This window comes from Mustela erminea, chromosome 1 (genome assembly GCF_009829155.1).
Source record: "Mustela erminea isolate mMusErm1 chromosome 1, mMusErm1.Pri, whole genome shotgun sequence".
In the NCBI taxonomy this organism is placed as follows: domain Eukaryota; kingdom Metazoa; phylum Chordata; class Mammalia; order Carnivora; family Mustelidae; genus Mustela; species Mustela erminea.
The window spans coordinates 172657839-172685065 of NC_045614.1; the positions used below are offsets into that span (position 1 = coordinate 172657839).

The window sequence follows — 27227 nt, forward strand, 5'->3', positions numbered from 1 at the left end:
CTCCTACCTTGAGATGTTCATGTGGAACCCAGGTGTCGTGCTATCAGAAAGCCCAACGTAGCCTGCATAGAGAAACAGCATGCAAATAACATACGTAGGTGTTCTTGCCTACAGCTCAGCTGAGGTCTCTGGACAATCAGCATCAATAGCCAGACCTGTAAATGAAGATACCTCTTGGTGATTCTAAGCCCCAGCCATTGATTCACCCTGTGTTGTAGTCCTAGACATCACAGAACAGAGAGAAGCCATCCCCACTATGTCATCTACAAAATTCCTGACCCACTTAATTCATGGTAGAAAAAAACCTGCGAGTGGAACTGCTGTTTCTCCTTGCACCATGAGAGGGAGATGTTGTTCTTTGGGGACCTGCCTATTCCTAGAACCATGCTGGCTTTCCTTTTTTATTTATTTTTATTTATTTATTTTTATTATGTTAGTCATCGTACAGTACATCATTAGTTTTTGATACTGTGTTCCATGATTCATTGTTTGCATGCAGTACCCAGTGCTCAATGCAATACATACCCTCCTTAATACCCATCACCGGGCTCACCCATCCCCCCATCCTTCTTCCCTCTTAAAACCCTCAGTTTGTTTTCTGGAGTCCATAGTCTCTCATGGTTCATCTCCCTCTCTGATAAACCCCCTTCGTTTTTCCCTTCCTTCTCCTAATGTCCTCCATGCTATTCCTTATGTTCCACAAATAAGTGAAACCATATGATAATTGTCTTTCTGTGCTTGACACATTTCACTCATCATAATCTCCTACAGTCCCATCCATGTTGATGCAAAAGTTGGGTATTCATCCTTTCTGATGGCTGAAATATTCCATTGTATATATGGACCACATCTTCTTTATCTGTTCGTCTGTTGAAAGGCATCTCATCTTGGCTCTTATCACAGTTCGGCTATTGTGGACATTGCTGCTATGAACATTAGCATGCATATGGCCCTTCTTTCCACTACATCTGTTTCTTTGGAGTAAATACCCAGTAATTCAGTTGCTGGGCCATAGGGTAGCTCTATTTTTAATTTTTTGAGGAACCTCCACACTATTCTCCAAAGTGGCTGCACCAACTTGCAATCCCACCAACACTCTGAGAGGGTTCCCCTTTCTCCACAACCTCTCCACCACTTATTATTTCTTGCTGTGTCAGTTTTTGCTTCCTTCTAACCCAGACAGGTTATGTGCCTAGAGTTCCAGTGAATGTTCCCTTTCTTGCCACAGGCTTGGTGAGGCCATGTGGCTGAAGTAAAACTTAGTTTTGTTTCTTTCATAACTTAAGTATGTATGGGTTCTATAAAGATCCCTTCATTTATAGGAAGAAAAACCCATTTTTAACTTCACCTTTGGAATCCTAAAATTGTCATGCACATTTATTCATGAAGAAGGAAGGAACCTTAAGTCTAGTTTGTACTTTGGAGCCACTGGATGAGGTGGACTGTCTGGCAGCCAGGTCTTAATTCCCTACAAGGTAATATTTGCTGAAGTAGAGAAGGGGCAGTTAAGTGGCAGTCCCCACAGAGGTCTGCAGAGCTTGCCTGGCAGAGGCTGGGACTTGCAGCTTTTGGACCACCATGCTTAGACTCCTTACCCACTTGGTGAACACTGTGCGGAAACTTGGAGGTAAGGGAGGCAGCCGGAGGTCATTTCCAGTTCTCTTCTTTTCCTCCTACTTTTTTTAAACTACTTTAAAAATTTGTGGTAAAGTGAACGTAACATCATGTTTACCATCTTAACCATTTTTAACATGACAGTTTTTAACATTGACAATTTTATGCAACTATCCCCACCATTGATGACCAGAACTCTTTTTTCTTGCAGAATTGAATCTCTGGGGATGCCTGGGGGGCTCAGTTGTTGGGCATCTGCCTTTAGCTGGGGTCATGATCCCAGCGTCATGGGGTTGAGCCCCATATCTGGCTCCCTGCTCAGCCAGGAGTCTGCTTCTCCCTCTCCAGCTCCCCCTGCTTGTGTTCCCTCTCTTGTTATCTCTCTCTGTCATAAATAAATAAAATCTTAAAAAAAAAAAAAAAGAATTGAATCTCTGTATCCGTTAAGCAATAATTTAACATTACCACCTTCTTCAGCTCAGGGCAGCCACCCTTCTGTTTTCTGTCTATGAATATGACTAGATACCTTATATAAGTGAAATCATACAATATTTGTCCTGTGCTTGGCTTATTTCTCTTAATATAATGCCCTCTGGATTAATACACATTGTGGCATGTGTCACAATTTCATTTTTTTTTAAAATTTTTAAGCCTGAATAATAGTCATTTGTAAGTGTATACCACATTTTGTTTATCCATTCATCCAGCAGTGGACATTTGGGTTGTTTCCATCTTTTAGGTATTGTGAATAAAGTTGCTATGAACATGGATGGACATCTGTGTGAATCCTTGCTTCCAGTTCTTTTGGGTATATACCCAGAAGTGGAAATGCTGGATCATATGATGGTTTTACTCTTTGTTTTTTGAGGAACCACCACACTGTTTTTCACAGTGATTGCCCTGTTTTACATTCTCATCAGCAGTGCACAGGGGCTCCAATTTTTCTCACATCCTTGCTGACACTTATTGCCTGCTTTTTTTTTTTTTTTCCACTGGTCGCCACCCTAATGGGTGTGAGGTGGTCCCTTTAGTTTGTAAAGTCACATATATCTGCCGTCTTATCTCCTAAGAGATAGATTTGCTAGAACCTGTCAGTATAGTCCTCTGTAGCCGGCTGTTTTTATTGCCTTTGGTAGTGACAATATCCAAGAAATAACTGAGAACTGGTTATCTCTCTTTCTCTTTTGAGGCAAGCTAATATCCTGAGCCCTCATTGGTAGTTGCTTAGATAGGTGAGAACTTTTATCTACTGCCTTGAGGCAGTAAGGTGTAATAGCTCAGAATGTGAACTATGAAGCCAGATGCTTGAGTTAAAATCCTGGCATTGCCATTTGTTAGATCTTAGACAAGTTACTATGGCACATTTTCTTTAGCTATAAAATGAAGCTAATGATAGATTAGCATGAGGAGTAACTAGGTTAATACATAAAAACACTTGAGACAGTTTCTGGTACATGGTTGGCACTCAGTCAATAGTAGCAATTGTTACCCCTCTCTAGCACACCCTACTGCTTCATCCACTCTCCCAACTGTTGTAGAAGATCATTACTATTATTACTTACTATTTTATAATATTTTATAGGCACAAAAGCTAAAATTTAAAGAGGTTAAATACTTGACTCAAGGTGACCAGCTGTTAAATAGAAGAGTTGAGATATTTTTTCTTTGAGTCTGACCTCAGAGCCCTTTCCTAACAGGTTCTATATTGATGGCTCCAGTTTGGTAGGGCAAATGATAAAGACAGCTTCATTTTGATGGGGAAAGGTGACTATTATTAATAGACCATTGGAGACTGGTAAACATTCCATCAGATTTTCCCCATTGTGTCTCTCATCTCATGAATAAAGAGCAGATGTGAACACTGCTGCCAGCCAGTCACTTGTTAAATGAAAAGTGACTTGGCCATGCTCATTACAAAATTAACTTTTAGGTCTTAGTTTTAACAAGGCATGTGAAATGTGAGTCTCCATAGGATTCATAAACTTTAATTTAGAAGAGCTTTTGATTTTAATAAAAATCTATTTTTACTTACAGTAAGATAGTAAAGAAAAAAAATCTCTGGAATTGTTCTGGATGCCTTAAAGGAAAATTTGATTAGATAGTCCCGTGTTTCAGTAACACAGATGAGAAACTTCTGAATACCTTATTAAAATGGAATGATGTGCCCCACTTTTTATTTAAATTCCATTACACTTATCTCCAGGAATTAGCAAAAAAATGTTTTTCTGTTAATAAAAATCAATAAGAGCTTTTTGATATCATAAAAAAATAACTTGTTTGAAGATCAGATTTATCCTGACCTAAATATTGGTTTTGAAAATGAAAGAAAGCATCAGAAATTCTGTGTAACTCTTTGCTAAAAGAAAAATAACCTCAAGTCTTACTCCATAGATATTTTTCTTCTTCATGATAGAGAATGGCTTGAACATTTGTGTTTTTAGAATCACAAAACCATTAAGGAGAAAGTTTTCTGAAATGTAGTGAATCATGATTGATTTGGATTCTTTGTTGGCCCTGTATACTTAAAATTCATTGTAATTCTGTATGGATTGGATGATATCTATATTTGCTGTTATCTATTATGAAGGATTTGTTAAATAAATTCTTGCAGGAAGAAAGGAGGATATTTTAAAGCAATTTGATGATTTTTGTCTGCGAATGTTGCTACTAATTTCAAGCTGGTCTTTTTCTCCCGTATTGCTGTAGGCCACCATGTCTCTTCCCAAGCTCATGGAAAATAACCTCATCTCCCTGCCAAATCCACTTGTGGAACACAGGCATCTTACTCCCACTAACAGGAAGTCCTATAAGTCTCTAAATAAGCTGAGCATCTTCTCATTTCCCTGCTTGGAGCAGGCAGTGCTGGTGGATCACCAATTTTTGTCCAGGGTACCATCCCAGTCTTCCAGGTGTATCAATCAGTCAGAAGAAACCACCTTTTGGGCCAAGCTTTCTTCTCCCTCCTAAGGCCATCCTGGGATTGACCCCAAGGTCACCTCAGTCTTTGAACTGTCTCTTTAATTTTCCATTCTTCTTTATTCCATTTCCTTGCCCTTGAAATAGCTCCATTGTTTTGTAGTCCTTAAACCCTGACACCTGACCTGATATGTGACCTTCACTCATGAGACTAATTTAGGACTTTTTGCTGTCAACCCATTATCGCTTTTCTGAATTGAAGCTGATCTGATCTCCTCATTGGTTTTACCACTTGTAATTCACCTTCTTCATAGAATCATCAAAGTAACTTTTCTAAAATACTTTCATACCATTTTCCCATTTAAGGGATGTCTTCTTAGGGCATATTAGGTAAAATATAAATGCCTCTTCCTTATATGTAAAGCCCTATATCATTTGACCTTTCTTTGGTTATTAACTTGATTTCCTCTACTAGTCCTTGAATAGATTCTCTGATCTACTCAGGCCATATCCATTATCCCAGCGGTCTTGTCCCCCACCTGTCCCAGAAAATACACACACACACATACACATGCACACTCACAGAATACCAGTTTCCTCTCTACATCTGAAACTGATGATGTACTATACTAATTGAATTTAAATTAAAAAAAAAAGTTTCCTCCTCTCTATTAGAGGAGGAGAGCCTATTCCTTTTGTGATTTCCTTTGCTATTCAAATTCCATCAAATTAAAAATGATTTCTTTAAAAATCATCTCCAAAAGCCTATCTGTTATTAGGTTTCATTCCAGTTGAATTTCTAAATAACTTGGAATATATAATCTGTATAATCTTAGAATCCCAGAGCTGGGTTCAGTTGCAACTCATATCAGCTTTAGCACTGCCTCCCACGCACAGCAGCCTTGAGAGATTCATTTTTCATTCTTCTCTCCCACTTGGTACTGGACAAGCACTCTGGTTGGGCCATGGATGAATGATGAAAGAAGGTGCCTGCTCTCAAGGACCATATGCTCTGTCAAATATGGGCAACAGAAATAGGTCAGTTACAAGGCAGGAGGAGTGAAGGGACAGAAGACTGTACAGGGCAGGATGATCACAGGGGAGAAGGCGACTAACACTGAGCAGGAGGGAAGAGGAAGTGATGCTTGAGCTGTGTTTTGAGGGGTGAGGAGGAATTATGGAGGAGACATGTCAGCATGAACTGGTCTTTCACTTTCAAAATCTAGCCTGCATCCAGTCTAGAGTGCATCCAATCAGCACCACACCACCTCACAGTCACCTGGAAGTTAATTTCTTCTTTAACAAAAATCTGAATTTCCTCCAAACAGAAGATGATTTTTTGTTTGTTTGTTTTAAGGAGAAGGGTCATGTTTTCTGTTGCTTTTGTATCCTTCACATTGCCTAGTGGTATTGAGTGCAAAGTAGGGACTACTTTTGCATTTTCTTTTAACATAAAAAAATGCCTGGGTGATGTGTGATGATGGGTTTGCTCTGCTCCTCTAGCACTACGTATTCCAACTGTTTAATCTTCCCTGCCTGTGTCTCCTGTATCAATCCTTCTGTTTATTTTTGTGACCAACACTATGCACATACAAGATGATTGATCCATGTTATAAAAGAGTCTCTAGCTGTGGAAAGAAATAGAACTAATTGGGCTAAATGGGAATGGAAGCTATGGTCTTAAGCTTCCACATTGATGGCTTAAGCAAGTGAGTTAATCAGCCACAGACATGATAATTGCTTTTGGAATGGTTTGAATAATCCTTTTATAATATTCTAGACATAGTTATAATCATCTTGAGCTTGATGAGTCATCACAGCAGAATTCTTTCCTTATCAATGATGTTTTTTAAGACTCTTAGGTTCTTGAAGCAGGTCTGCCTCTGCTCACCACTCTCTCCCCTCAGGCTGTACTGTGGCCAATTAAAATAGAATAGAGTATTTGAAGATTGGTTTCTTCTGGAGGAAGAGAGGTTTGTGGCACTTCTTTTATGATGGGTGTGACAGATAATTAGCAGCAGCTAATTATCCCCTAGTATCTATTCTCCCTTCTTCCATGTTAAGGGAGTCCCTGAATTTCAGCTGGACATGTTGTTACCCTGAATAATTATTCAAATTCCCTCACTTTCTTGGCAGCTTTGGGCAGTGTGACTAAATTCAGTGCAATAGAATGTGGGAGGAAGGACTAAGCAGCTACTGACTTGAGTTCTTTCTTTTTTTTTTTTTTTTTTAAGATTTTATTTCTTTATTTGACAGATAGAGATCACAGGTAGGCAGAGAGGCAGGGAGGAAGCAGGCTCCCCACTGAGCAGAGAGCCCGATGCAGGGCTCCATCCCAAGACCCTGAGATCATGACCTGAGCCAAAGGCAGAGGCTTAACCCCCTGAGCCACCCAGGGACCCCTGACTTGAGTTCTCTAATTAGGGAGCATGCCCTCCCCTTCCTGATTTTTTCACCTTCCCAATGGCTGGAATGTGGCTGTGATGGTTAGCTGTCCTGACTTTGGGGATGAGGGCAACACCTTTGGGGCAGAAAAGCAGCAAGGTACTACTACATGAGCCCTGGACTGCTGATGCTCAGAGCTATTATGTCAAAGAGGAATAACTGTCCTGTTTAAGCTGCGATTGTTTTTGGTCTCTGTTTCAGCAGCTCTTCAGTATACGACGGGATAAAAAAAGTATGAGGTTCAGTGTCCACTCAGTGATATGAACAAGATGAGAAACATACTTTTAAAGATATTTAATATGTCTTTTTTTCAGATCTGTACAAAAATTTAAATACAAAAATGATTTGCTATTGACAAGTCTCAAATCTAATCATGGAAACTCAAAAAAGTCACCAGTCTGGTCACCTTTCATGGTGTTCTGTAAAATATTTGAGAACAGTCACCCACTACAGACATTATTTTCCTCTGTGGGATGTCATACTGCATTAATACTCTGTGTTTAAATAACATAATGCCAGTTTGGTCCATTTCACATGGAAAAGTTCTAGTTGGTTTTGAATTAAATAGGGATTAAAGCACTATCCCTAGACTTTTGAACATGTGGTTGTTTCATCTGCTTTTACACTAACGTGTTAGCATAATGTGCAACACTTAAAAGGGAAACACAGACACATAGATAATTATTTAAAACTCTTTTTTTTTTAATTAAATGGAGTAATTCATTTAGCTCTGAGATTAGCACCATTATAGAATACACAGTATCTGGCATAGATTTTGCTCCTCCCCATCTAAAAGTTAGAAGCATATGCCTGATAATTAACACACTCACGCACAGTTTTATATATATATATATATATATATATATATATATATATATATATATATATGCAATTGAGTAACAACCAATAAATAAGTTGGAAGGTATTTTTAAAAGAAGTTTGATCTTAACTAAAGAGGTACTGTCTCTCTTAACTTGGTGGAAATAAAAAGCCCATACATGTACAGATAAATACGGATTTACAGATCAGCTGATCAGACTTGCTTCCAAGCCGTTTCAATGCAGCTATACAGCAGAAGGAGCCCAATGGATCCCTGTTGCCTCCCATAGTCATCAGTCCAAAACCAGTATCCTCAAGACCAACTTGAAGGATGTTTGACCACATAGACGCTGTCTGCTTTGAAAATGAAGGTTAGGTCAGATATCTTTGAATGAAAAAAGTTTGTCATGTAAAAGCAGTGAATAAGAAATCCTCTGGTAATGAACTCATTTCTCTTCTTAAGAATTTGAGAAGAAATGGTGCTCATATACCATATAAGGGAAAGACACTTATTAGGTTAACGAGAATTTTCTTGATGGTTAAAGTGATTCAGATTTGACAGATACACATTTCCATGTGTGTATATACCGTATTTATTTGTGTATTTTTCCATCTGTATATTTCCCCTTAACTTCTCACTCTTAATTTTGAGAAACAGATAGAAGATTCTACCACCACAGCCCCACATCATTTCCCCCTTTGCTTGTAGTATCAGCCTCAGACTCATAGCTGACTGAAATATTTTGCCTATGTTTTGAAACCAGATTTGAATGCCTGCAGTGGTTAGTATGTACCTAAGTAAAAACCTAGAAAAAAAGATACTTATTTTTCTCTTTAAACTTCTATTGACTCTTGACTTGTGCTGAGTATAAGGTGACAGAAGCAGCACGGGCTCTTATGCCCTTTGACATTTCACATAGCTCTTCCACAGTTTGCTTGTAAAGAAGCAAACTTCTTTTCCTACAGTTTTAGTACCTACACTCGGAAGTAGTAGGTCCATTTTTAAATTTAAAACTTAAGAAATTATTTCTTCAAAAAGTTATTTTCCTATGTAATTCTGAAAATTTTTTTTTCCCCAAATAAAGAATGGCTTGGATTTTGGAAATTGAGTTTGGAACCTGAGACAACATTCCAATTTGCATAGATACTACACCAAGAAATTTCTTCAAAATTCAACCGCTACTGAAAAATAGCAATAGCCCCTTCATGGGTGAAACCTCATTGTAGTCATTTGAATGGTAGGGAAAGGAAGGGAATTTTTATACCCATGTAAACACAATTAAAAACTGATGTTGATAATGAACATTCCACAAAACTGGAAAGTTATTATTTTTTCTTACGACTTCCACAAGTTTATATTAGTTGAGTCATCATGGAAATTACATGGAAGGAAGGAAAAAAATTATAGAAAATAAAACAAGATCCTTGAGAAATAAGTGAGTTAATTATGGCTCCTATCTCCCAAGTGGTTTTTTTTAGCTCCTTTTGGGGCACTGTCTTATGTCCCTCACATGTCTCATCCAGTGTGATGCACACAGAATTTACTGAGTAAATTACACCGCAGGTGACTGGCTTACTTGTTCTTTTAGAGACAGGAGATACACAATTCTGAGGAGGACTTGTGTCCATAAAAGACACAGCCTCTGACAGGAGGGAAATAGCCTTTGGGCTAAAAACCTGCTCCCCTGACTCCCTCCCACTGGGGCTATCACACAACAGGACTCCTCCCCCACCTTCCTGGCAAAACATCTGCCCAAAGACAGAGGAAATTATGCAAATAAATACGGTAATTGTTATTATGGACATTTCCTTAAGCCATATTTAGAAATCTTTAAACAGTATGAGCAAATGACTTTCATTAGGTATGATCTTCCATACTGAAATATATTGACTGATCTGAATAAGCAGGTTATCATGGAAGCATATAACAATACAACAGCTAATATGATTCCAGTGGGTACAACACAAGTGTCAGTACTTGATACATAAATCTATCCCATCATTTTTAATTACAGGCTGCTATGCAGAGCATTCAACATGCATCTTAGTTTTTATTTGTACATGATGGTTTAGATTTTCACTTAAATATAACTTTCCAACTATATAAATGTTTTGAAGCAATTATGTTTTTCATTTGGATTTTTTCAGTGTGCCATTTTCTTCTTTAAATCTCCTTTCTTTCTTTCTTTCTTTCTTTCTTTCTTTCTTTCTTTCTTTCTTTCTTTCTTTCTTTCTTTTTCTTACATGGGATACAATAAATATCCTGAAAAGGAGGAATGGACATACTGCCCAGCATACAGTCCTGCAGCCTGTTCTGAGGGCATTTGGAGGAACACTCGGTCTCCTGGCCTGAGCAGCAGCACCGCACTCCCAGACGCCTGGTCCAGAAAACCCTTTTTGTATTCATCATATGTGTACATCATGGGCTCGTTGTTCTTGAACAGAGCAACCCACACGTTGCCCCCCTTGCAGTGGATGTGGTAGGCGAAGTAGTAGACCCCAGGAACCTCGCAGGTGAAGATGCCCGTCTGGGGGTTGTAGTTCTGTCTGCCATTATAGAGCAGTTTGTCAAACTTCACGGGGGCCCCCACAGGTGGGAAAGGCGCAGTCAGCTCAGCTGTAAAAGCAGGCATCTCGTAGGCAGGCCCTCCATTCTTGCCCTTCTTAGCCCCATAGGCATGGGGGGGTTTCACTCCATCAATTCCCAGCCCCATATCGGGCAGATACTCTCCATGGGGTGGTGGTGTAGGGGGCATCACAGCTGGGGGCCCGGGGGGCCCGGGAGGGCCTGGGGGCCCTGGAAGTCCCGGCTGGCCTTGAGGACCAAGGGCACCAGGCTTCCCCGGGGGCCCATGAAGTCCTGCTACCCCAGGCTTCCCTACTCCAGGGAACCCAGGGGGCCCTGGGATGCCAGGTTCTCCTTTGGGGCCTGGCATTCCAGGTGGTCCAATGGGCCCACTTGGGCCTGCGATCCCTGGGATGCCCGGAGGGCCCTGTAAGCCCTGGTCGCCTGGGATTCCTGGTTCTCCCTTTGGTCCCAGCAGCCCTGGAGCACCAGGGAGCCCTGGTAAACCTTTATGACCAGCTTCCCCCTTGGGCCCTATGGGACCTGGCAAACCCCTCATGCCAGGGGGCCCTACTTCACCAAGGAAACCTGGCTTTCCTGGGAAGCCCTGAAGCCCTGGCTCACCCTTGGGACCTGGTGGCCCCTGTGGCCCTACAACCCCACCTTCTCCTTTGGGTCCAGGAAAACCAATAGCACCTGGAGGACCCATAGGACCTGGGATTCCAGGCAGGCCTGGCTCTCCTGGGGGACCCCCTATTCCAGGGGCACCTATTGGTCCTTTCTCCCCTCTTGGTCCTAGAGCCCCAGGAAGACCCCCTATGCCCTTGTCACCTTTGGGTCCTGGGAAGCCTGGTTTTCCAATTCCTGGAAGGCCTGGGGGTCCCGGCAGCCCTGGCAGTCCTTGCTCCCCTTTGCCACCTGGAAATCCTGGCTGGCCAGGGATCCCGTCCTGGCCTGGTTTCCCAACTCCAGGTATCCCAGGAGGTCCTTGAACTCCTGGGACCCCAACAGGGCCTTGGGGCCCAGGTTCCCCTGGAGGACCTGGCTTTCCCAGGGGGCCTTGGGGCCCAGGGAAGCCTGTCACTCCGGGTTTGCCCACTCCTGGAAGTCCAACAGGACCAGGAGGGCCATGCATCCCTGGAGGACCCTTTAGGCCTGGCAAACCTGGCATCCCAAAGCCCTTCTCTCCTTTAGGACCCTGAAGGCCTGGAGGTCCTGGTGGTCCTTTTGGCCCTCGCTCTCCCTTTGCACCTGGTTGCCCTGGTAACCCTGGACCACCTGGTTTTCCAATGCCAGGAAGTCCGTGAGGCCCTGGAGGTCCTTGCGGCCCTGGGATCCCCATAGGCCCGATCTCCCCTTTAGGTCCAATTTCACCTTTTGCTCCAGGCATTCCCATGGCTCCTGGCTTTCCTGGCATTCCAGGCATACCTGGTTTTCCAATTCCAGGATATCCCTGTGGCCCTGGTTTTCCTTTGGTTCCAGGTATCCCATGACCTGGTAAGCCGGGGGGCCCAGGTGGTCCTCTTGGGCCAGGCTCTCCACGGGGACCTTGCTCCCCTCGTAAGCTGGCTAATGGTATTTCTACTGGGAGAGAGAGTGGGAGAGGGAGGAGGGAGAAGGGGGAAAAAGAGAGAAAAATTAATAGTTATTATTCTTCAAGGAAGTCATGATGATCATTATTTAGTTCTGACACCTTAGTCTATCACTTATCGAGAGGAAACACTAGGAATAATGTGTTCGTCTTCCAGGACTATCAGTACTTAGAACAATCAAGCTAATAATTGCTTTGTTATGTTTGAAATAGTGTTTGAGAACTGATATCTGTAGCTGCTTTTATCAACATTGGTTAAGGAGAAAAGCTAAAAAATAACGAAGAAACATTTTTCTAAGTACAAAACTTTTGTTATGGTGTGTTCTGTATGGGGATTTTGGAAAATTGAAAAAGAGATAAAGAAAAATCAAATTTGCCTATGATCACTTGATATTTATATGTATTTCCATCTCATGTGTTCTAGGTGTGGGTGTGTATGTGTGTGTGTGTCTGTGTGTGTGTATTTTAAAGAATGGAGTCATTCTCCATTTTTATTTTTTTATTAGTTTATCTACATAATGCTGTACTTTTTCATGTCCTTGATTTTTTTATATAATAGTTTGTGGCTAAATAATATTTCCTTTTGTGTTGAAATATAGTATGATGCAAGAAAGGAAGGGAAACAAATGGCTGAGATAATCCCCTAAGTGGAATATCAGCTCCCGAAGAGAAGCAAATTGGGAATACTTCCTTTATGCTAAGTAGACAGTCTAGTACGATAACAGCATGTTATTTCTAAGCAGTGTGTAGGACATACTACGATATCAAGAGCATCTAGAGCAGGTTCATGTCTTCCTCATCAGGAGTCCTGGGTGTCCAGCACAGTGCCTGGCATGTACTCTGTTCTTAGCTAGGGTTTCCTGAATGACCAGCTCTAGCAACTCAAAAGTTTTTATGATGCTTTAATATTTACTTAGCATTTTTAATTACCCATGCCATTGATTTTCTCAACAAATCTTACTTTACTGACGAAGACAACTAGTTTCAGAGAGGTGTTCTTCTTTTTTCTTTTTTTTAATTGAAATATGGTTTACATACAGTATTATGTTATTTCCAGGTCTTTCATTTCTGGCCTCTAAGCCTCTTAACACCAAATTCACTAGTACCCCAGACCTAGAGTTCCTGCCTTTTTAGGGACCAGTAGGAATGGCCTCTACCTCCTCAAAGGGAATTGCTATGTTGATGCAATTCCTTTCCTACAAATGCTGAGTTTCTTAGGAATCCAGATGAACCTCATGAAGTTTTGAGAAAGTGTCTCTCACAGTGATAAGCATTTTGTAGGTGTTGAATAACGAGTGAATATGGCTAGAAGACAGTGGGAAAAATTGTCATCTCTACATTCAGTCCTTACCCTTCACGGTCTCCTCTCAGTTTATTGGTTAACAGGTGTAGTAGCTTAATGAAAGCACTCTTCAAAACACTGGCATTTATCCAGCACCTGGTTCACAAAGTGCTTTCATTCATATAGACATATATATATATATATTTACATTTATATTTATATATTCCTAACATAGTAGGTCTTTAACAACATTGCTCTCCCATTAAAGAAGACTGACTAGTCACTTTTTTTAATTTTGAGTTTTCCAAAGTTATTTACTGAAGCAGAAACAAGTCAGCCAGGTACTTGTTGGGGAAAACGCAGTTTTAATGGTATTCAAAGATACTTTTTAAAAGGTATTCTAACACAAGTTTTTCTTTGTACACGAGATGATGCTGTAAAGTTTCCTCAAAATCTTTTAAGGCTGTTGGTTCTTAAGAACTAGAATTTATTCCTATTTCAAATCTTGTGCTCTTGAAAAACCGCAGAAAAGCATTTGAAAGCTGTTTCTTTAAGATAATGGATTTCTTTTTTCTTTTTTATAATTTTTTAAAAATTTTTTATAAACATATAATGTATTATTAGCCCCAGGGGTACAGGTCTGTGAATCTTTAGGTTTACAGTATACTTCACAGCACTCACCATAGCACATACCCTCCCCAGTGTCCATTGTTTTTTTGTTTTTGTTTTTGTTTTTTTAATTCTTACTGATAATATATTGCTGCACTGAGTCATGTGTGATTTTCACTCGAGGGCTTCGTGTGTGATGCTGAGAAAATTTCATTGATAACCTGTTCATCTCTAGTTTCAACCGTCTTAAGCAGAGGTGTCCTTTTTGCGTGAGTGTCAGTGAGAGGGAGTGAATCTGGATTGGTTTCCCTCAGGGTCAGGGAAGACAAGTTTGGAAGAGGCCAGAGCACTCCTGCTCTCTGCACCTTCCAGCAGCTTCCTGTAGGCTTGTCACTGCCCCTACCCCTGCCTGCTTTAATTCCCCCGCATCTGGCCCAGCTTCTGACACAAAAATAGATGCTCATTAAATAGTTGCGAAATGTTGGAAGAGATAATGAATAAGGGAGTAAAAATATGTTTTGTGCCATTTAATGCTGTTAAAATAATAAAGCACAACATAAAACAGTAATTTTGTTTGTATTTTTGAGTCCTGAACTTTTCAAGGATAAAGTTGAGGGCACTATAAACAATGACTGTCAGTAATACTTTCCAAAATAAAAATTTCTAAAATTTAGCTTCTCCCCCTGATCTTATAGTTTCAGATTTTGGAAAACTGGTGTTTCCTAACAGGACAGGAATATGATGTTACCTTTGCCTTTCTTAGGTGCTGCTTCCTTGCCCATTCTTGGCACTGGCTGAATTTCCTTCATATATTGGGGTAGATGTGGATACTCTTTGCCATACTGCATGTGGGGCAGCTCCTTGCCCATGCTAAGGCCATCTTTGCCCAAAGGCATGTGAGGTACTTGCTGGCCCAGAGGCTGGTATTGTGGAATTTGTGGTGGGATCTGAGGAGGAATTTGTGGTGGCAGCGGCTTGATCCCATAGTAAGCGCCAGCCTGAATGAGCCTGATGGAGCCCAGGGAAATGGTAAGCAGCACTCCCAGCAGCTGCAGAGGGCCAGGTGGTACAGCCATCGCCTGTGGAAGGAATGAATGCACCAACATGGTGAAAACTGGCAGGCCAAGTGACAAGTTTACTTAGAGAAAGAAGAGGGAGAAAAAGGAAACAATTTTTATCATCAGAACGTCCCCTGTGGAAGACAAACGAAAAGGAGAACAGTGTTACCTCTCAGTAGAAAACATGCAAAAAACAGAAAAGAGTAGGAACTGTCAAATGAAGGCAATCGGTGGGATTATAAACTGTGGGAAATACTGCTGTGTGTCCCCAGATATCAATTCTGCTTTCTTCCATAGTATTGGAACTCTTGATTTTTTAGCTGGAACAGAGCAACCCAGAATAAAGACATTTTAGCCGGGTGTGGTGATGTGAAAAAGTTCTGTCCAATTGGATGTAGTTGTAATGGGTACAACTTCCAAGAAGGATCCTAAAGAAGAGTGGCCCTGTTTTTCCTCTTCCTTGCTGCTGGCTGCTGTGTGGATATGTTACCTGGAAACAGATCAGAAACCACGGACCAGGAAGTGAAATTCATGTACTGCGCATGGTTTAGTAACAAGCTAGAATAAACCTCAGCCTTTGCTGAACATGAAGGCCCCTATTAATTCTTAGGTTTGAAATTTGTTTACACAATAAAGAGCTAAAGGTTTATCATCATCTTTAAATCACTGTTATTTTGAGTGTCACACTTACACTAAACTTATTCCTAATAGTTAGGTTACGTTGGCCAAAGGGAGGCAAACTTGGTGGTAAGTTGGAATTTGTTAGTACGTGCCGAAATTCTATTCTAAGTGGAAACAGTAATTGATAGGCTGAGATTTTTCATCTGTCCTTTGCTTTGGTGTGGTCACAAATTAATGTAAGTGTTAAATAGCGAGCAAACAACAATAATGAAAACTGCACAAGTCTTCTGAATTGGAAGGAAGGTACTTCATGTGACAGTCCCAAAATATTTAAAAAATCACTATTATAATTACTCACATAATGGAATGCCATTTTGTTCTACTTAAATACTATAAAGTCGTTAATTTGGAATTTGCCTAATTGGACCTGGAGTGCACTGAAGTTTTTCTTTTATGAAAGAAACTTTTACGAAAGAAAGGAGTTTACAAGGCAAACTAGTTGTGTAAATAAAACAATGATATTTAGCCACTCATGAGAATAAACTAGAAAATCCCTTTAGCAGCATCCTTTGCAATTTAACAGTTAATGGAATAAATATTATTGGGGCTTATGTTTATTAAAAAAACACCTCAAAAAGACCTCTGGCTGAAAACCCAAAAACCCAGGGAACTGCAATGCCCACAAAGGCCCACTAGAGGGCAAGTGTGGCACATATTGAAGTCTGTTCTCCCGGGTACTGGGCATTGTAAGGCGCTTCCCACACCTTTTGAAAGGTCTTGATGAAAATCTGAATCCTCAGTGGAGTGTCATGATTATGCTGGAGAAAGAAATGGCAAGGTTTTTGCAATTTTTAATGTAAGAACTTTGAATAAACTCCTATCTCTAAATAACTGTAATTTCCATTCTGTGAGTTTGTTTTCTTTGCTTCTGTCTTACTTAATTCTGGATCATAGTTTTCCACTTCTTAGAAAATATGTGTTGACTTTGCAACATCCTATTCAAGAGTAATGCCAAGAGTGTGAACAGGCTACAGAAGAATTGGTTAAGGGGCGCCTGGGTGGCTCAGTGGGTTAAAGCCTCTGTCTTCAGCTCGGGTTGTGGTCTCAGGGTCCTGGGATCGAGGCCCACGTCGGGCTCTCTGCTCAGCGGGGAGCCTGCTTCCCTTCCTCTCTCTCTGCCTGCCTCTCTGCCTGCTTGTGATCTCTCTCTGTCAAATAAATAAATAAAATCTTTAAAAAAAAAAAAAGAAGAAGAATTGGTTAATAAAAAGCACCTAAGAAAATATTTAATGGAATCTCTACCACAAAAGTCACTGCTTTACAATTTTTCTCAGTATACTAACTAGTCATTTTCCCCCAAAACAGCTGTCAGCAAAATGATTTATAAAATGTTCTCCATTTCATAAATCAGAATAGTCTCAAGAACTGTTTGATTCAAATGTGCTCCAAATAATACATGTGTTGGTAAATGGGAGGAGATAGAAAGCAGTTATTTTCTGTCTAAGAATAATTACTATAAACCATTTGGAAAGAGCTACAAAATTAGTATTGATTTATAGTTGGTAATAGTCAGTTTTACTTTAGATGGGAAAAGAAGAACATGTGTAAGTACTCAACGATAAATTTATCAACTACTTACCAAACACAATGCTAAACCCATCCAGGGACTACAAAGATAAATATAAAATGGTCAATGGGCCCTGCCCCCACAGAAGTTATACTTTTTAGTAGGCATGACAGATGTATAAACTATTCATGAGTAGCAAGGGATATCCACAACAAAAGTAAATTTCCCACCCTCTTCCATCTAGTGGCTTCAATCCCTTCCCTTGGAAGTAACAGCTTTTCCCATTTTCCTCATATGTTTCTGGAGATGTTCTAAGAATATGCATATATACTACACACACCTTTAGGACACAAATTACAGTATACTATACATACCACTATTCTTTTCTTTGTCCACTCCGAAAACTGGAACTTCAGACCTTATTTCTCAGTTTAATGTACCTGAACAGATCCCTTCAACTTTCTTATTTGTTAAAAATAAGACTCGGTTGTTCTCTAACGTCCTTAACATTCAGTGTCTAAGGCAGTCACTAGAGAGCTGAACATGCTAACCCAGACCAGAAATGTATGGTGATACCTGGTGATGTCTAAGCTGGGACTTAATTCTATCTTTGGGGATGACAGAATTTAATTACTAAATCCTGAACTTGGGGAGATGTCTTTAAGAATAAACTAGCATGTTTGGCTCTTCACCTTTCCATCAGTTCCGTGAATGTGTTGGATTATACTTAATAATCTTTAAACCAGGACAATCTAATGAAACATTGGAAAACTGGAAGGAAGTGAAATGCCTGGGAAGAAGACCAGTTGAATACCAATGGCCCAGTGGGATCCTACTTTACTACAATTATTTCCTCTTGCAGGCTTGGCCTTTCTCTCCTGAAAACCACCTCCTTTGGTCTGCCATCTGCCATTTCTTTGGCTCTTTATTTAAATAAACTTTGTTCAGTTTCAACTTGAGTATTTATATAGGGGCCCTGGTTAGAATTTACCGCTTGACTTATCCTTACTAATTTCCATCTTGTCCCTGAGGATATTTTTGGTGGTCAAAGTGGTGTGGTGGTTCTCCCCAAATCACTCAAAAGAATATCAGATTTGCTTAATGCTATACAAACACCTGGTGGGGGGAAGGAGCCTTGGAATTTCTGCTGGGAGAAATGGTGGTAATGGGTTTTCTTGCCTCTTTTTCCTTTTTCTGGGGATGTGCAACAGAATAATGCTGTTTTCTTAGATTTGTGTTCTAGTTGCTGTTCCAGTCACTGTTTTCTTAGATTTCTATTTGATAACATGCATGTGTGTGTGTGTGTTCATGTGCGCACTTGACTACGCATGAACATAAACATACATAATGTGTGTGGACAGTGGATCTTTGCCAGTCAGCCCAACCAGTGACGGGTTTCATGTCATTATGTAGAAGAAACCAAAGACCTGGAGCTGAGTTGTAGTGCTGCCATTCACTGTGTCTATGACTTGGGGCAAGTCCCTTATCTTTACTAAGCCTCAGTTTCCTTCCCTATAAAAGAGCAACTATAAAAAAAGAAATGATCATCCCAGCCTCTCCCACAGAGCTGTTCAAGGACACGAATGATAATATGAATTTTTTTGTAAGCTGAAAAGCACCATTCAAATTTAAGTTATTATTAATGGATTGTGACCAAAAAGACAAATCAAAACCAACTGAAATGTCAAAGACTTTCAAAGAAGGGTACTAGCCAAAATAAATGTGAGGTTAACTGCAGTAATGATAAACCTAACATGAATAAAACAATAATGGCCATTAAAATGTACTTGTTAAAAATGGCAAAAAAGAACAGCTGAACCAAGGCAGTTATTCATTCTGGTGTCAGAATCGCCAATCCTAATCATTTTAAACAGCCCTAAATGGTTCCCTGTATTTGGGAAGGGCTGCAGAGAGTTTCAGTTTCCTCATGTGACCTGTAATGTATATAACAGAATAATGTGATATATATTATTTTAGACGCTCCTCAGCATTTTATTTGTACATTTATCCCTGTGAGATTTTGGCTTGCTGTGCAAAAGAATGTTTAAGTATTTGAACCTTCAGTTCTTGCCCTAAGTACAACTTTACCTTTCACATGGTGCTAACACTGTGTGCATATCCGCACATGTGTGTGTGTGTGTGTGTGTTGTGAACAAGCTTCTCTCATCTGTTGCTGGGCAGCCCTTCACGCAGGATTTATGGTTTCTCACATCCTCAGATTTATCGCTCCTGAAGCAAGGGGCAGTCAGACAGAATACTACCCCTGCAATATTCACCAGAATTGTCTTCTTGGCTTTCCCATGCCTCTTAAAGAAAGTTCTGTCCTGTTTGCATTTCTCGGAGCAATTCATTCATTAGGCATAGGTATGTAAGGAGTGCCTATTAATTGTTACCCTGAGGGGTACTAGAGAAAGGAGTGAATTAGTTGAACTCACATTCCAGTGGGGGGAGACAGGCAATAATAAACAACTGGAAGATAAATTTTTCAATTTTAGATTTGAGTGCTGTGAAGAAGACAAAGCAGGGGGAAGGGTTCAAAAATGACTCGAGGTAGAAGATGCTGCTTTGGAAAGGGTGGCGGAAGACATCTTTGAGAAAGCAAATTTTGGCTAGAGATGTGAAAGTTGGGAGGCTTATTTGTCTTTCAAGACACAGTACTAAAAACCCTCAGAAAGTCCTATTTATCAAAATGGTAGTTATAGGTGACCTTCACTAATGTAAACCATTGTTTTAAAACTTAATTCTTCATCTTCAGCTATCCTCATTTTGACTTCTCTATTGTATTCTTTTTTTTCCCCTGAGATTTCTTCTTTTTTTCTTTTTAATCTTTCTCCAGATTTCAACCCTATTGTATAGGTTTGCTAGGGCTGTCATAACCAAGTATCTTAGACTGGGTGGTTTAAACAACAAAAATTTGTTTTCCCCCAGTTGTGGAGACTAAAAATCAGAGAACAAGATGTTGGCATGGTGGGTTTCTTCTGAGACCTCTCTCCTTGGCTTGTAGATGGCCATCTTCTCTCCATGTCTTCACATGATCTTCACATGATCTTTCCTTTATAAGGACACCAGTCATGTTCAGTCAGGGCCTCTCCTACTGACCTCATTTTAACTTGATTTCCTCTTTTAAAAAACCTCTCTTCAAATACATGGGGCACCTGGGTGGCTCAGTGAGTTAAAGCCTCTGCCTTTGGCTTAGGTCATGATCCCAGGGGCCTGGGATTGAGCCCTGAATCGGCCTCTCTGCTTGGCTGGGAGCTTGCTTCCTTTCCTCTCTCTCTGCCTGTCTCTCTGCCTCTCTGTCTGTCAAATAAATAAAATCTTAAAAAACAAAAACAAAAACAAATACAGTCACATTTGGATGTACTAAGGGTTAGGACTACAATATAGGAACGAGGGGGACAAAACTCAGCCCATATCACCAACCATTCCTCTAGAGCAACCTAATTCCTACCTCTTCTGCGAAGTCTTCCCCACCTTAACCATCATTATCTTACTTGTCCTACTGAAAATTCAACAAAAGTTAAATGCAGCTCATCAACAGTGTGTTTTTTCCTATTGTTTTTTTTTTTGTCCACAGGACCCCAACATGATTGCAAACTTCCTGAGGACAAGGAAAATATGTGATATTATTTGGATTTTCTCAATATTTATTGAAAGAGCTTGACAGTCGAAACTCTTGGTATTGATAGGTGCGTTAGAAAACATCTCCTTCAGCCTCACTCTGCATTTAGAATCCTGTATACAACAGTTGCTGACAGAAAGCCCTCATATTTCCAACTTGAATATTAATAATGGTAGAAACATTCATAAAGCAACCTATTATCATGTGCAACTTTTTTTTTTTTAAGATTTGTTTATTTTGGAGAGAGAAAGAGCACAAATAGGGAAGGGGCATAAGGGGAGAAGAGGGGAGAATCTCAAGCAGACTCCCTGCTGAGCATGGAAACGAATGTGGAGCTCTATCTCATGACCTTCAGGTTATGACCTGAGCCAAAACGAAGAGTCAGTCCTTAACTGACTGAGCCACACAGGCGCCCCATGTCATACAATTTCTGTTGTTATTTTTATTACCTGAGCAGCTGATTCAGAATGGCAGTGCACATGTGGCTTACTTTTAGTGGGAGCTGGGAAAGGAACATTAAAAATACATCACCAAATTGGCTAAGGCAAAAAAGGAATGATTACATGACCTTTTAATATCAGGCCAATAAGCCCACCTTAGGATCATCTTAGGGATATGGAAATTTATTGCATAATTGATTAACATTACAGATATTAACTCTAAACTATGTTGACCAGGATTTGGTTCTACTGCCCTTTCCTATGTTAACCAATATTTTATCTAACTTAGCATTATCTCAGCATTCTTTTTCACAAGCTCATTGCAATAAAAAAAACCAGGTTTATAATATTTTATTTCAAACCCACTTTGTCATCATGTTAAATAAAACTTTGACATGTTCATTTGTGAATGAGAATTCTGTGTGGGACACACAAAAAAACCAAAACCCTAAATATAGGCAGCATTGGATAGTATGGAGAAAAACAAAGCAGGAGAGGTTAGGTAAGGAGGTAGATGGTTATTATTTGTTGAGGTTATGTTCTTTGAAACCCATTTTACTATAGAAACTGAGTCTTCTGTGCTTGAGTGGGCTGGGCCCTGGGTTTTAAAGGAAGCAACTCTAAAAGAGGATGGAGAAATTCTGGGGGATTCTGGAGGAGATTAAATGTGAGCAGAGTTGATTGCAACATGGAGGAGAGTGCCAGAAAAGGTAGATCGCCAGTAGAGGAGCAGTTAAGAAAAGAAAAACTGGTTTCAGACAAGCTTTTTATGTTTATTATAGGCTATAGGTTGTAAATCCCTCCTTTATATCCTCAGAGATGAAGAAACCCTGATTGTTCTGAAGAAAACCTAATTCTTCTGAGGGGATGGATTTTGGGGAGTTAGGTGGAAGAATGGTTCAGTGCTGCTCCAGGGTGACAAGGGTAAAATTGGTGACTGAATATCAGAAAACCAGAACCAGAGGATGGCTGGGTGAGTCAGGTCAATGAACATAAAAGTTGTAATAATATTGGCTATGTTTTTGAGCACTTACTTCATGCCAGCACCATGATCATACTTCAAATACATTGTTATTATGTTTTTACTTACGCTTTTATGTTATTGTTGTTATTATGTACACTTACTAAGATTTTTTAATGTTAAACTCAAATGAAATCTTCCCGTCCTGTATTTATAAAATTGACTATTTTACTGAAATTGGAGACTATTAGAATCCGAGTTAAAATTTTTAACTTCTGGGGCGCCTGGGTGGCTCAGTGGGTTAAGCCGCTGCCTTCGGCTCAGGTCATGATCTCAGGGTCCTGGGATCGAGTCCCGCATTGGGCTCTCTGCTCAGCAGGGAGCCTGCGTCCTCCTCTCTCTCTCTGCCTGCCTCTCTGCCTACTTGTGATCTCTCTCTGTCAAATAAATAAATAAAATCTTAAAAATTTTTTTTTAACTTCTTAAATGATTATTTTAAGGAGCTGTCACCCAATACATTAGCTAACAATTTTTTTTACTTTGTTTTGCAAGGTACAGATCTAACTATACAGTCACTTTTCTCCATCTTGTCCTCCAAATACCAAGGCTGACATTTTAGCTGAAAGAAAGAATTTCTCTGTTATATAGGATGTGATACTGGACTGGATCCCTTCCTTTGTTCTTTTTGGATTAAGGACACAAGCTTGGAAGGTATTCATGAAGTTAGAAAGCCACTAACAAGGTGAATATGCTAGGATAGATCCTAAAGAAATAAACCTATCAGTGAAGGCCATGGGTAAGATCATCCCATAAGCACTCATTAGTTTTAATTAATCTGCCCATTTACATCTATCAGGACTGATATAAATATAAAACAGCTTGAATTAAATGCTTCACTGATGAATCTGCTATAACCAAAAGCAGCAAACAAGCTCACCTACTAGCTATTGGCAGACCATATGTCATGGGACCTACAGAACTTGAGATGTCCATTAGGTTGTGTCCTCACCTCTAGAAATGGGCCCCCCACATAAACCCTCTGAAACAAATGACCAATCCCCACATTCCACAAGTTCTCCTGAAGAGGAAATTTCACCACATTCCCCAGTAACCAACTGTAGAATTTCATAGACCTACATTTCTTAATATCTAATCGGGATCTTTCTTGCTGAACTTTAAACTCATTTCCTCTTTTCCATTCTCAAAGGAGGTAGGAAACGTCTGGAGAATATTTTTCTTAAAATAATAGTTCACATATTTGAAGTCTGCAATTAACTCCTTTTGTCTTTCTAAATGGAATCATGTCATCTGCCAAATAGTTTATAAAATACTTGAGAGGATTCTTTTTTTTTTTTTAAAGATTTTATTTATTTATTTGACAGAGAGAAAGATCACAAATAGGCAGAGAGACAGACAGAGAGAGAGATGAGGAGAAGCAGGCTCCCTGCTGAGCAGAGAGCCCAATGCGGGACTCGATCCCAGGACCCTGGGATCATGACCTGAGCCGAAGGCAGAGGCTTAACCCACTGAGCCACCCAGGCGCCCCACTTGAGAGGATTCTTAAAAGAGAAAGTTCTAAAGTGGCTTCCTTTTTTAGCCTTGTTTTGCTTTTCTCCCCATAACATGACCAAGCACTGTTCTCAGAGCACAGAGCACCTAAATTCTAGTTCTGATGTAGGTACCTGTTCTGCTGAGGCATGAATTTCCTCATTTGCAGAATGGGAACACTGGCTAGATGACTTCAAGGTCTCCTCTAGTTCTAAAATTCTAAGGTAGCTGGGGACATGAAATACCTACCCGTACTTCCTAGATAAATGATTTCATGAATGTACAGGCTCAAGCCTTTTGGATGTCATAAAGCTAATTAATCTCACACTTCCTTTACCTTTCAACATTTCTCTCTCCCTTCTTACAGTTGGAGATGGAACAGGAAGAGGTTGAGTAATGTCTCTCCCCCTAAGTATTCCTCTGATGAAATGAGCCACACCTGGCTAGAAACAAAAAGGAGGACCTCAATAAGAAATGAAGTTTAGGGATAAAAATCTGCTTTATATATATATATATATGTTTAAAGATTTTATTTATTTATTTGACAGAGATCACAAGTAGGCAGAGAAGCAGGCAGAGAGAGAGGGGGAAGCAGGCTCCCCGCTGAGCAGAGAGCCTGATGTGGGGCTGGATCCCAGACCCTTGGGATCATGACCTGAGCCAAAGGCAGAGGCTTTAATCCCCTGAGCCACCGAGGCGCCCCGATTTATTTATATATATATATATATATATATATATATATATATATATATATATTACATATTTAAAGGTTGGATAAAAATTGAAGCTTACTTAAATCTTTTAAAAGTGGCTACAAATGATTAAAAAAACAAAAACAAAAACAAAACTTCTTACAGTATGTGAGCTCAGAAATTCCCATGGAGTCATTTAGCAAGTATTGATGTATGCCTCTTGTCAGAGAAACAAGAAATGAATACAGAATATGCATCTTGGGAAGAAGAAGTGGGCAGTGAATAGTGTGACATAGTCATGTGTTTAGGAGGAATAATGCTTATTTTGTAAGAAAAACTGAAGATGTAAAACTTAAAGGTAGTTCTGTAGTAAAGTGGCTGTGATGAGAGCATCCCAAGAATAAGGTCCTCCTCATCCTATGGGTCGGGTGATATGCAGCAAAGTTAGTTCCTTCCTGGCAGAGTCCCGAAGAGGCCTGGTGAGCACTCTGGAGAGCATCTGTCTTCTCTGTACAACTACAGTTTATGTCAATCATACAATGTGAACTAAAGCTGTTTTTAGGCCATTGCAAGGGACAATGTATGGGAAAGGTTCATCTAATGTAATCCATCAAACTGGACATTGTAAAATTACTATTTAGAGCAAATGGCTATGATCTATTATACAAAATAAAAATTCCATGGAACATTTGTTCACTGCAAATGTTTTTCTTTTTCTCTCCTTTCTTTCTTTCTGTTTCTTTCTCTGTCTCTCTTATTCTTTCTCCCTCTCTCTCTCTCTCTCTCTCCCTTTCCTTCTTACCGTCCGTCTGTCCTTCCTTCCTTCCTTCCTTTTTTTTGCTTTCTTGCTTCCTTTCACTACAAACACCTTGATCTCGCCCTGAAACCCGTCTTCAGACCAATGGGATTACGAGTGAATTTCAACCAAACGGAACTCAGCAATATCCTTGTCACAGGGACAGTTAAAACTTAGTAGTTGTGTTCGAAGTAGGTTTTTGTAAGTAAGTAACAAATGAACTGAACAAAATAAACTGATAAAATTATGCTCATTCCTGAAATATCTAAGGTTGTAGAGAATAGAAAGTTTAAACCAAGCTGGGCAAAAAGACAGGAGTACATAGACCTGAACGGCCATCGAGGTGCTGAAGTGTAAGAGGTTGGGGTCCTAGGACAACCTCTAGATGTGGGAGGGAGGAGAGGAGTAGACGGCTTGCTTATGGACTCCAGCTTTCTGAGAAAGACTGACGTATTAGAAGCTCTTGCCTTTTCTACTCTTCTATAATTCTGTATGCCTTCTAGATGCTTCCCTATTCTTCAGCATCTTCTTTTTTTTAAAGACTTTATTTATTTATTTGCCAGAGAGAGAGCGCAAGCAGGCAGGGTGGTTTGCAGAGGCAGAGGGAGAAGCACGCCCCACTCTGAGCAAGGAGCCTGATGTGGGACTAGATCCCAGGACCCTGGGATCATGACCTGAGCTGAAGGCAGCCATTTAACCGGCTGAGCCACCCCGGCATTCTTATTCTTAAGAAAGGTTGAAAGGTTACATGAAACTCAAATGAGTTAGTGGTTGTTCTACAATGAAAACTTCTGGCAAAAGTTCTGAAAATTGAGAAAGTTGAAATAAAAAGAACGTTGTGCTCAGTTCCCAGCCAACATGTGTGCTTCCTGGAAGCAGGAGAGAAAGCCCTTTACCACCATAGATGTTTCTGCCAGTACTTCCCTAGGATGGTTACAAGGAAGGATGGAAAAGTATGGAAATATCTTTTTTTTTTTTCCCTGTCCCACTCTGATTGGCATTTAGTACTTCTCTATCAGTATATCCAGAAGATTAAGTGAGCAAGCCAACATCCTGTGTTAGCATTTTCTTTTTATTAGCAGGCTTTTATGGCAGTAGATAGTTCATTTTGGTATTTTTATAGAAAACTGTGAAACAAACAAAATTCCTTGAACCAAGGAACAAAATCCTAGCCTTTCCCATCTTCCATAATACTGAAATATTTATTAATTAAATTACTATGTGGTGCATATGTGTCTTTGTGGGTTTAAAGACAAGAGGTACAGGGCATGAGGCAGCCAATTACTGGCTTTTCTTTTTCATTTTTGAGCTGATTATTTTTGGGGTTCAAGTGTTGAAGTTTTATTTAGCTAAAAGTGCCCTGAGCCACATAACCTTGAATGACTTAATATTAAAAGTCAAGCCCTAGAATTTCTATCCCACATGGGCAAAACATTAAATCAACAGCACTTGGAAATAAAAATAATTAATCAACGTCTTCCAAAATTGCCCCCCGACACCCACCCTGAACTAATTTCTAGTCAAAACAGTAACCCTACTGGAGTTGAGATCTTTAGCCCTGGAAATTTCCAAACTGTAAAAGAACTAAAAAAAATCTCGACAATTTCTTGGTCAGTAAAAATGTGAATTTGTTCTTTCTCTGTTACACAGTTCAAGAGTAGCAGAGATCATTCCATAAGACTGTTCCCAAAAGTGAATTTAAATTAAAAAAAAATTTTTTTTTTTAGTTCTCAAGCTGGGGCTAAGCCTAAAACACCAAATTGTGATAAATTGTCAGCCATGCAGAGGACGGCCTCTGAAATCCACTACTTTTCGACCACAGCTCCATCTAAGTAATTAGCCCATGTGGTCACATCCAGCCCTTTGAATACAGGCAGAACACTGGAAGCAACCAAACCACAGCTATCTTGGTATTGAAAGTTCCATTTTTCTAAGGGTGGAATTTATTTTGAAGGAGAGAGAGATGGATGTGCTGTCTGGGAGGAAAAATCACAAGGTTTTCACAGTTAATTCACTAAACATTTTTCAGAGCAAATGGCAGTGGTGAGAGAAAAGGACAAAGAATTATGTAATCCATGCC

The 27227-nt window shown here is 40.0% G+C and overlaps 1 protein-coding gene across 4 annotated transcripts in view; it reads right to left on the reverse strand.

Moving 5' to 3' along the window:
- Positions 1-7656: 7656 nt before the first annotated feature.
- COL8A1 (collagen type VIII alpha 1 chain) overlaps positions 7657-27227 on the reverse strand; it is a 153126-nt gene continuing 133555 nt past the window's right edge. For 2 of the 4 annotated variants that reach the window (XM_032351170.1, XM_032351191.1), the window contains 2 exons: positions 14591-14921; positions 7657-11944 (listed from right to left, as the gene is read on the reverse strand). In XM_032351170.1, coding sequence (XP_032207061.1) covers positions 10035-11944; positions 14591-14918 — 2238 coding nt within the window. In that variant the 5' untranslated portion in view covers positions 14919-14921 and the 3' untranslated portion in view covers positions 7657-10034. The remainder of the gene's footprint in view (positions 11945-14590; positions 14922-27227) is intronic. The other 2 variants (XM_032351181.1, XM_032351199.1) reach the window with 2 other exon arrangements.